General features: G+C 40.2%; 2 protein-coding genes across 2 annotated transcripts; both read right to left on the bottom strand.

Annotated features, from left to right (window-relative positions):
* Nucleotides 1-825: 825 nt before the first annotated feature.
* LOC115111101 (pleckstrin homology domain-containing family F member 2-like) lies at nucleotides 826-2,543 on the bottom strand. Its single transcript, XM_029636981.2, has 2 exons — nucleotides 2,344-2,543; nucleotides 826-2,198 (listed from the first exon to the last, which is right to left on the bottom strand). The coding sequence occupies exons 1-2, from the start codon at nucleotides 2,541-2,543 to the stop codon at nucleotides 1,295-1,297; spliced, it is 1,104 nt and encodes a 367-aa protein (XP_029492841.1). The 3' UTR covers nucleotides 826-1,294.
* A 1,944-nt stretch (nucleotides 2,544-4,487) lies between these two features.
* On the bottom strand, nucleotides 4,488-7,832 carry pop4 (POP4 homolog, ribonuclease P/MRP subunit). Its single transcript, XM_029638933.2, has 7 exons — nucleotides 7,677-7,832; nucleotides 7,441-7,493; nucleotides 6,666-6,889; nucleotides 6,455-6,532; nucleotides 6,302-6,363; nucleotides 6,048-6,149; nucleotides 4,488-5,925 (listed from the first exon to the last, which is right to left on the bottom strand). The coding sequence occupies exons 1-7, from the start codon at nucleotides 7,681-7,683 to the stop codon at nucleotides 5,789-5,791; spliced, it is 663 nt and encodes a 220-aa protein (XP_029494793.1). The 5' UTR covers nucleotides 7,684-7,832; the 3' UTR covers nucleotides 4,488-5,788.
* Nucleotides 7,833-11,220: the final 3,388 nt, after the last annotated feature.

The following is an 11,220-nucleotide window of genomic DNA, read 5'->3' on the forward strand; positions in this document are numbered from 1 at the left end:
AATGCCTTTGAAGTGTTATTTTGTATTTTTTATTTTATTTCACCTTTATTTTACCAAGTAGGCCAGTTGAGAACAAGTTCTCATTTCCAACTGTGACCTGGCCAAGATAAAGCAAAGCAGTGCGACAAAAAAACAACACAGAGTTACACATGGAATAAACAAACGTACAGTCAGTAACACAATATAAAAATATATATAGAGTGTGTGCAAATGTAGTAAGATTAGGGAGGTAAGGCAATAAATAGGCCATAGTAGCAGAGTAATTACAATTTAGCAAATTAACACTGGAGTGATAGATGTGCAGATGATGATGATGTAGAAATACTGGTGTGCAAAAAAAAGTAAATAAAAACAATATGGGGATGAGGTAGGTAGTTGGATGGGCTATTTACAGATGGGCTGTGTAAACTGCTCAGATAGGTGATGCTTAAAGTGAGTGAGGGAGTTTTGTCTCCAATTTCAACCCCCAAAAAATCATTTTTCCTACTGGTGGGTGTTGTTATGGTGACCAGTGAACTAAGGCGGAGCTTTACCTAGCAAAGACTTCTAGATAAAGTGTTCATGATAGACATGTTGCATTTGAATGTTCTTTCCAAAATGTCATTGGCAGTTGGCCTGAGTATTGCCAATGACAACACTAGAGTTAGGAAAATCAAGTGACGGAAGAACTTTCTCTGAAGGCTTATTTACTGCACCTGTTGCCCCAGGACTGTTTCATGTGTCTGCTGGACTTTTGTAACACTAAGCACTTAATAGTTTGATTACAGCTGTTTGGAGGTCAACAAAGCAGTCTTACCAGGTGTTCGGGACAAGGATGACAAAAGGTTGCTATCAAAATATTTTTTATTTTATAGGTAAATGGTTGATGTGAATGTGATAAACAAGTATAGGTATTGTCATTTAGAGTTATAATTGCAGGTACACATAATATGGGCACGTTATCTTAGTCAACATGCCTTTTTTTTAGAGAAGATAAGTATAGGATGAATATAAAAGTATTCAGTGCAAAATATTTCATGTAAACAAAGATGCTGCGTGTGTGTATATTGGACAGTCAACAATGCATAATACAGGTTAACATTTATCAAACGGATCACACAAATAAGCCCCCCCCCCCCCAATACACTCAAAGGTATATTAACAGGAATATATTGATCCAGTAGTGTTCATATTTGCACAATATTTCTGATTACATGTGATCATGTAACGTCTTGATTTGACACTTCTCCACCACATACTCATTCAGTAAATACTTTTCAGTGTCCTCTCACATTGTCCAAAAGTCCAATTCAAGTCAAGTCAAGTGGCTTGACAAGCCAGTGAGATTGGGACTTTGATGGTGCGGTTTTAAATAGTTATACGGGGACCGAGAGTTGATCTGAGACTCAACCCACTTGTGTGGTGCGTGGTCATCTACCCGCTCATCTGCCTCATTGACGATAGTCGCCTCGTACTCAGGCATGACCAGTTCGTATTCATCAGAGCAGTTCCTCCCATCACTGTCCCCCCGTAAACGCACCTCGTCCTGGGTCAGCGCCCCATGGTCCTGGAGACTGAGGTGACACAGTCGACATACCCTCACAGGCTTAGTAGAGATGTGGCAGATTACGGCCCGGTTCTTGGAGCAGGTGTTGCAGACGACGAAGCCGCAGCGACGACAGTGGTGGCGACGTTTGTTGACCCGAAATGTTTTAGAGCAGCGCATGCAGATGGCGGACGCCCGGTCAGGGATCCAGGTGGTGGCGAAGGTGCATCCGGGCTGGCAGCCGGCATGCTGCAGCTGCTTGAACTTGCAGTCTTCGATGTGCTTCATCCAGGCATGCTTCTCCTCAGCAGAGGCAGCTGACACGTAAAATGACTTCCGTGGGGTGCGGATCAGCCACTGGTTCTCCATGCTGACCCCGTCCTCCAGGTCCTCTAGCTGGATATCCTCCAGGGAGATTATCTGCTGGTTCTTGTGCCAGTGTCCATGAAGGATGATGCTACCGTAGACCAAAATGTCATTAAACAAGTAAAATACTTTGGGCTGTGGGCGGCGTCGACACAGCTTCATCAGCCGCCCCTCGCCTATCAAGACCCGGCCAGGTCTGAACAGGGACTTCCCAGAGGGGCCAAAGGAGTTCTCCACTGCCTGGATCCGCTCTCTGTTCTCTTGCGTGAAAGCCAGCTGGTCCACCATGATGAGCTGGATTACAACACTACAGGAAATTCACAAAACATTCACAAATTGTAAATACAATGTAAATAACAATAAAATGACATTAAGTTTACACATGAGACAAAATGGTAGGCCTATGTCACTAATGATCGAATAAATGTATAGTGAAAAATAATAAATTGTACCTTTTACTTTCTGTTTTGTGATTAATATCTTGTTTACGCTGCAGCAGTCTGTGTCTCGGTAGTAAATCGCTTAGTTCCCGTTTGACCACCATACAGTAGGTTTTGTCAGTGTCAAGTAGTAGTTTCTGTAATGAAGAGTGAGTTGCCACAAGAGGTCCTTTATATGTGAAACTCACATTTCCTGTTGAGTCGCACAGCATGGGGAGTTCCAAAACAACTTGACTGGGAGCGAGAGAGAGAGAGAGAGAGAGAGCAATTAGAAAGAAGGAAAACAGGCAAGACCAGATTCCAAAACATGACGGGATGTGACTCGGGCATAGAGATCCTGTTAAATTACAGTAAATACAAGTATTGTAAATGCAAATTCTATGACTAGGACTATGAATACAGGAAAACCCCTGTTGGACAGCATTAGAGCTAGCATCCTTAATTGAAACAATAATAAAGCTGTCTTCCCGCCAGTGTTTTGGTAAAAAGCTGAGGGATGGGCCTTGGAGAAATGTAAACACTCTCACATTCATAGAGAGAGCTATGGATGCAAGGACTGATCATCCATGATATCACCATGTTTTGAGGCTATACGGTGTTTGTTTACATGTACAATGTTTACAAACACTGGAGTAAAAAACAGTTAACCTAAGCTCATGTGGCATTTATAATTCTTCAAGAATCAATGGATATGAGTGTACAAAACATTAAGAACGGTTCTTTCCATGACAGACTGACCAGGTAGATCTAGGTGAAAGCTAGGATCCTTTATTGATGTCACTTGTTCAACCCACTTCAATCAGTCTAGGTCCAAAAGTATTAACAGCTTCTACCCCCAAGTCATATGACTCCTGAACGGCTAATCAAATGGCTACCCAGACTATTTGCATAGAACTGCAATGCTGCTGGGTTTTTCAGAATCAACCTTTTTCCGTGTGTATCAAGAATGGTCCACCACCCAAAGGACATCCAGTCAACTTGACACAACTGTGGGAAGCATTGGAGACAACATGGGCCAGCACCATGTGGAACACTTGACACCTTGTCGAGTCCATGCCCTGCTGAATTGAGGTGTACAAAACATTTGGAACACATTCCTAATACTGAGTTACACCCTCTTTTGATGGACCATTCTTGATAAAACACAGGAAACTGTGGAGTGAAAAACACAGCAGTGTGCAGTACTTGATACACTTAAACCGGTGCACCTGGCACCTACTACCATAACCCGTTCAGTTTATCATCCATTTATAGGTCCAAAAATGTACGTAGCAACCAAGGATTCCAGCTTTAAGCAGAAATATGAATAACAATATAATGATAGGAAAAAAATCACATGGCTATAAATTATAGGAATATAATGACGGTTAGTGATACTAGCTAATGGTTGCAGCTGAAAAACAAAACAATGAACTTGCTATAATTGAAAAGCAGCATTGAATGGAAAATCACAAATGATTTTGCTGCATGTTGATCAGACACTCGCTCTGGGGAAAACCACAAATATTCGGTAGTATGAGAAAGTGTTCTCTTGATGGATCACTCTTATGGAATGTTGTTTAAACTAGGACATAGGCCTACACAAAGACCAACTTCTGATAGGGAAGCATTGAAAACATTTAATGACTTCACAATCACAAGTGATCTTCTCAGGCCACCTTACGATGGAACACGCAGATTAAAAAAGCAAATGCACAAAGTGCCATTTTCAGAGGCCATATCTTCTTTAAACACAACTATCACAACTAAGAATGAGTAAACAATGTAATAGTGTTGTGTTAGCTCAAATGTGTGTATCATTGAACTAGGTGCAAGAGTAGTTACAGCTAACAAGGTTGGCCTTTTTTCAGTAGAAAAAAAACACATGAAAGTACAGTTTAACTGTGCCTGATGTTTACCAAAAAGGCATCATTCTATTTTTAAAACAGACCATCATCAACTGACTGTCAACAACCAACATTTAAAGAACAACCCCAATTTTGTCTGTCTGGTTGAGCAGAATACAGCAAAGACTGTACAGGTGGAGAAAAAGATTAAGACATTGTTTCAAGGAATACTCTTACCGGCCATTATACCATGACAAATATGACAGATTTCCAACCAGCTCTACGCTTTACAAGAATACAGAAGTAGAACAAAAGAATTGTGAAATCTGGTTAATGTGCATCCTGTGTTTTTTTTTTAATGAGGGAACACAATATGCCCCAGTATGGCTATTCTTTAGCATGGAATGCCAAGTCACCAGGGCTGAACAAATAAACATAGCACATGCATGCTAGAAACAGTGGACTTGAATATTACACATACAAGGTTGAATAAAAAATTATGCTTTTTGCAGCATCAAATGAGGTCATAGACGCATGTGTTGCATTGCACGGACTGATTCACCAGCCCTCTTGACCAAGACCTTACACCCTGTGAAAAGAAAGTAGAAAGCATATTTGAAGTCCCAGTGAAGAAGGAAGTGATGACAATAAGTGGTTCCCTTCCAGTCAGTCTCATACACACCACCTGCCCAAAAAACTAAATATCTCATGCATCAGCACACTACTTAGAACAGGGATAGGTTTTTTACTGGGAAATGAGGGAAATAAAATGTTACAATATTTTACAAGACAGACAGCAAATGCTTTGTCTATTAAATTGATTAAAAGATATATATAAATTCAATTACTCAGTTGTCATTATTGTAATAGCATAAAAAGTTGACAAAATCACACTCATGGTTAAGAAACAAATATGAGCAATCCAAACGCCAACAGAGATACCTACTTGTCAATGCAACTCAACTACCAAATGAAAATTTCAGGTCAGCAATGTTTAGTATCTACGCCACTTCAATTGACAAACCAACATCCAAACCAACAATATACAACAGGTACCTCATAAAAAGTTGAGCAACTAGGAAATTCCCAAATTATCGGGAAATTAAGCATCTTGCATGCCAAAGACAGGCACATTTTCAGTTTCCACATAGTAGTATCATTGTATTGTAACTCATTGTGTTACTTCAAACTAGGTGATCAAGGAAATGTAATCTGTCATTTGACAACAATTTATAGAGATAGATATGTTTATTGTACATACATTGAAGCAGATTGATTTAGTGCCACCTTGTGGACATAGGTAGTGTTGCTCAAAACAGATCAATGTATTTACAATTAAATCATTGACCAATCAATGGACACGTTTACAAAAAAAGAAAATACCAACACAAATGCTCTCTAATCACAACTATGTTCTGATTGCTTTGAGTTTGTCAGGTCTTCTGTCTTTGCCACAGTATAAAATGCTATAGAACAGGACTTGCATCCAAAACAAGAAGCCGAGGTTCCCGTATGACTTGAAAATAAAATTGAAGATGGTGATAGTCCTTATTATAGATCCTGACAGGAGTTGTTTACTTCTCTGTCCTTTGAGCCTCTGAGCTCAGTCTCATTACTACACTCCAACAGGATCACAGGTCTATGGTTCCTTTGACTTTAAATTTCTTTGCGGATCGCTCGCTTGAGCGGAGTTCAAACTTGCTACCGTAGATATGGGAGACAAAGCCATCGATCTCCACAGCAAACACACTGTTTCGCTTCGGTATGACTGCAGAAGAAGGAGAGATAAGGAAGAAAATAGAATGTCAGTTTGGCAGTTGAAAAACAGTTCAATAACAGCAGACTTAACGAATACCTAAACAAAAAGGTACTGAAATGTGGCGTACAAACCTTTCAGTTTGTCCTCCTTTGTGATGATTTTGAAAACATGTTTCATCTCCTGCACTAGGATTCCTGTGGTGCCTACATACGAGGGGCATTTGGACCTGGCCACTGTTTCACACACGCAAAAACGTTGGTGATCATTACATACACATGAATATATATACAATGTGCCATAGATGTGCTAATTAAGATCCTGAAGACTGGCATCGATTAGTGACAGTAACAGCAAACGTTTTTGGACCAAATAAACAAACTCTCACCTGTAAGAATGGCACCATGAAAATCAGCCTTCAACAGCCTCTGCTGAATTGTCTGTGGGTTGCTTCAACATAGATGTCATGTTATTAGGATTTAACATTCTAGCCATACAAAAAGCTTTGTCCTACATGAACCAAACAAAATGCTTTTCTTACCTCTCTGGTTTCAATCCGTTGCACAGATCTCTGATGTACTGTTCCCATAGCTCATGCAAGGGCAAGAAAAGCTCATATCTGCAGAGATAAAAAAAATAATAACAAGCGTGTAAAAAAATAAATACGCCTTATTAGGATGTAAACCTCTAACATGTCTGAGAAGTATAAACAACATATTTAGTCCTACTACAAGGAAAAAGCATGTACAAACTTTTGATGCTCTGGTTTCAGCTGAAAGACCTTCATCTCTCTCCTTTGTTTAGCATTGAGACCCTTGGCTCTCTTTTTGTTTTTCTTTTTCTTCTCCTTTTTCGCATACTTTAGAACCACAGCCTTGCGAAGCATGAAGTCGCCGATTTCCTTCTTGCTCATACCCGGTAAACTGTTCTTCAGAAAGCCATTTGTGAACATCTCTGCCTGCTTATCACTCTGAGACTGTATGGGCACCAGAACAGACATATCCCATCATGAGACAACTATAACTAACAGGCTAGTTAGGCTATGTAGCTAGCTTGTCTGCACAACTGAAAACACTTAGGCTATGTGACAGCATATTTAAGTGATAATGCCTGAGAAGCTGGTGTTTGAAGGATATATTCGTAGAGGGCCCGGCAAACCATGCCATTATATCCTCCAAACACTGGCTTTGAAAGCATTATCACTTTTATACAACGGGTTACCAACATATTCAAATAATGAATGACATAGTATGAATTTACTCATACTATTCCATCCTTCCACAAGATATAGTTCCAACACAAATCTAGGGCTGCTACCCGTTCATTCTATTGGTTCGTTTGCGAACCACCCAGTTTATAATGGTGAATATGTTAAAGAGTGTCTGTGATTAGATCCTAACAGCAGACTACCTAGTTGCAGTGGAAGGCTTTCTATAAATGCCTGTCTCAGGTTGTGTCCAACCTAATTCCTGGCTACATAATGATAGCGAACACGACAGTATCACAACAGCACCGTAGGATACCCACCACTATACCCAGAATGTGTCCCTGATCAGGAGGTAGGCTAGCCTGCACGAGTCCTAGAAGATAAGAGAACAAATGTTACGTTATCAGTTAGCATTTTAGCTAATGTTGTGAGATGTAGCTAGGAACAACACATATGCTAACGTTCGTAAACGTGTAGCTAGCTAATCTTTAAATAATGAACAACGAATGGATTCATGTTCATAGTTCGTTTAAAAAAGACAGGTTAGGATACTCACTCTCCATATTCCAACTGGTACGCAAGTATGTCTGTAGAAGCCACAGCTCCAGTTGTAAAATAGCTAGCTAGCACTCAACTTTGACAATGCATGTATTCACAACACATGGGACTACCGTACGCAGGCGCACAGCTGCAACACTGACTTAGGCCGGAGAGAGGCTATGGCTGTTGCTATATGGGATCCTTGAGACGCTCCTACCGTAAAACCTAGCCCTTGATCATGACTATTTGTTCCATTACATTACACATAAGAGTCATTGGAGGAAGGCGTCTTCTGTATGGGGGTGTTTTGTTAAAGAACCCTAATGCTTGGTCTGAACATTAACACGCACCGCTTACGGTCATAGCCGCGTGAAGTAGGTCTGAAAACTTTCTATACACTACGTTCAAACGTTTGGGGTCACTTAGAAATGTCCTTGTTTTTGAAAGAAAAACTTTTTTTTTTTGTCAATTAAAATAACATCAAATTGATCAGAAATACAGTGTAGACATGGTTAATGTCGTAAAGGACTATTGTAGCTAGAAACAACAATTTTGTTATGGAATATCTACATAGGCGTACAGAGGCCCATTATCAGCAACCCTCACTCCTGTGTTCCAATGTCACATTGTGTTAGCTAATCCAGGTTTATCATTTTAAAAGGCTAATTGATCATTAGAAAATCCCTTTGCAATTATGTAAGCACAGCTGAAAACTGCTGTACTTATTAAATAACCATTAAAACTGGCCTTTAGACTTGTTGAGTATCTGGAGCATCAGCATTTGTGGGTTCGATTACAGGCTCAAAATGGCCAGAAACAAAGAACTTTCTTCTGAAACTCATCATTCTATTCTTGTTCTGAGAAATGAAGGCTATTCCATGCGAGAAATTGCCAAGAAACTGAAGATCTCGTACAACGCTGTGTACTACTCCATTCACAGAACAGAGCAAACTGGCAGCTTCATTAGTGCTAGCAAAACAGTCCTGTAGTTTAGCATCTGCTTTGTCTGACCACTTTCTTATTGACCGAGTCAATGGTGCTTCCTGTTTTAGTTTTAGCTTCTAGGCAGGAAATCAAGAGGATAGAATTATGGTCAGATTTGCCAAATGGAGGGCGAGGGAGAGCTTGTATGGGTTTCTGTGTGTGGTGTAAAGGTGGTCCAGAGTTGTTTTCCATCTGGTTTCACATAGTGTGGTCTTCAGCTTATCATGAGATACTCTACCTCAGGTGAGCAAAACCTCGAGACTTCCTTAGATTTTGTGCACCAACTGTTGTTTACAAATATGCATAGGCCGCCAATCAAAGCTACTGTACATACAACTTGATTCGACTTCATTTTATCTGTGGCCAATGGCACTTCTAATGTAACTCTATGGCAGCACCCAAGGGGCTAGAATTTTCTAGCTCTACCCATAGACTTGGCGGTGACGTAGTGTCACAATGAGTGACAGAACACTGAGCCAATCACGGCGCAACGCTCCATATTTTCTGCTGGCTTGCCCCACCACCACAGAATACACTGAGTTAGGGTGGAACACCTGCATTTTGGAGATGCCTTACTCAAGAAACCAAAAAAGAGACCATGTTTGTTTGTGGCTTTATTAATGCAATGATATATATTTCTTTTTACATTGTTTGCAAGCTGATATATCACATTTTCAAAAGTACCCAAAATGATAAGACAAGATGCTTGCATGGGGATGTCCACGTCTCCTAGAGCTATGCTCATGCTGTAGAGATACACCTAGTGGACTCAATTGTCCAAAAAGGGTTCTCCAATTGGAACAGCTGAAGAACCATTTTGGAACCCTTTTTTTCTAAGAGTATACTGTATGTTCCCCTACAAAAGAAAAGCACATAGCCATAGGCTTCCAGACAGTATCCCAAGAACTATGGTAGAACTAAGAGCAGAATGTAATTGGAAGCTAAAAAAAAACTAAAATCTCGGCATATTGAATAGGGCCGTAATTGACACTATTAATCACATGTAAAAATGTCTAAATAATTTAAAGCTTGATATCCAAGGTCATCAATGATTTAGGAGGACTCAAATGTCTGTCACAATGAATGAGCTGAACAAATCTCCCTGACAAGCAAAATAAAAATGTAGAACCATGTGTCTGGCTATAAAAGTCAGTGGTTTTGTCTTTGAGGAATTCTTCAAATGTAGCACCAAGTAGAGGGTGTTTTGTTAACTACCTGCTCACATAAGAATTCGCATTGGTTCATTTTAAGAGCCCTGCATTTCTGTGACAGCAATACCGATGAAGAAGTGATGCAAGATGCAGGGCCTTCAAAAGGTATTCACCCCTTGACTTATTCCACATTTTGTTGTGTTACAGAATTCAAAATGGATAAAAAAACATGATTTATCCGACCCATTTACACACAATACCACATAATGACAAAGTGAAAACGTGGTTGTAGAAATATATTCAACTTTTATAGAAAATTAAATACAGAAACGTCTCATTACACAAGACTTGAGCCAATGCTTTGTAGAAGAACCTTTGGCGGCGATGACAGATTTGAGTCGTCTAGGGTATGTCTGCATCAACTTTGGAGATCGGGATTTGTTTTGTTTTTTCCCATTATTCCTTGCATATTTTCTCAAGCTCTGTTAAGTTATGAAGCAAAGATCAATGATATAAAGAATTATTGAATTTTAAATGAAATGATGGGCAAAAAGCCAAATTCAACTCTACCTTTCATTGAATCAGATGGCTTATTCATCACAAAACCATTTGATGTTGCCAAATATTTGAATGATTACTTCATTGGCAAAGTGGGCAAACTTAGAAAGGAATTGCCAACAACGAACAGTGAGCCATTGTACTCATGCATTAAAAAAACGAATAATAGAGGCATTGTACATTTGACTTTTGTAAAGTTAGTGTGGGAGAAGTGGAAAAATGATTGTTATCGATCACTAATGACAATCCTCCTGGGATTGACAACTTAGAGGGAAAGGTACTGAGGATGGTAGATGACTCTATAGCCACTCCTATCTGTCTTTAATCTGAGCCAAGAGGAAATTCTTTGTCCTCAGGCCTGGAGGGAAGCCAAAGTCATTCCACTACCCAAGAGTGGTTTAGCGGCCTTTGCTGGTTCTAACAGCAGACCTATCAGCTTGCTGCCAACTTTTAGCAAACTGTTAATTTTTTGGTTTTTGTTGTATTTGTTGACCAAATATAATGCTATTTCTCTGTAAACAAATTAACAGCAGACTTTCAGCATGCTTATAGAGAAGGGCTGTCACGATCTGACCTTAGCTCCTTTGTTATGTCTTTGTTTTAGTTTGGTCAGGGCGTGAGTTGGGGTGGGTAGTCTGTTCTTTTTTCTATGTTGTGTTTATGTGTTTGGCCTGGTATGGTTCTCAATCCGAGGCAGGTGTCGTTCGTTCGCCGGCGCTGCGTGCTGTGTCTCCAGGGCGCTGGGAGGGTGCAGTGCGTCTTATGCCTGCGCTCCGCCCATGCCGGGTGAATGTAGGTATTGAGCCTAAGGGAGAGGTGCGAGTGGTATGCACCAGATCTCCAGTGCTCACCCACAGCCTGGTTCAA

This window comes from Oncorhynchus nerka, linkage group LG27 (genome assembly GCF_034236695.1).
Source record: "Oncorhynchus nerka isolate Pitt River linkage group LG27, Oner_Uvic_2.0, whole genome shotgun sequence".
In the NCBI taxonomy this organism is placed as follows: domain Eukaryota; kingdom Metazoa; phylum Chordata; class Actinopteri; order Salmoniformes; family Salmonidae; genus Oncorhynchus; species Oncorhynchus nerka.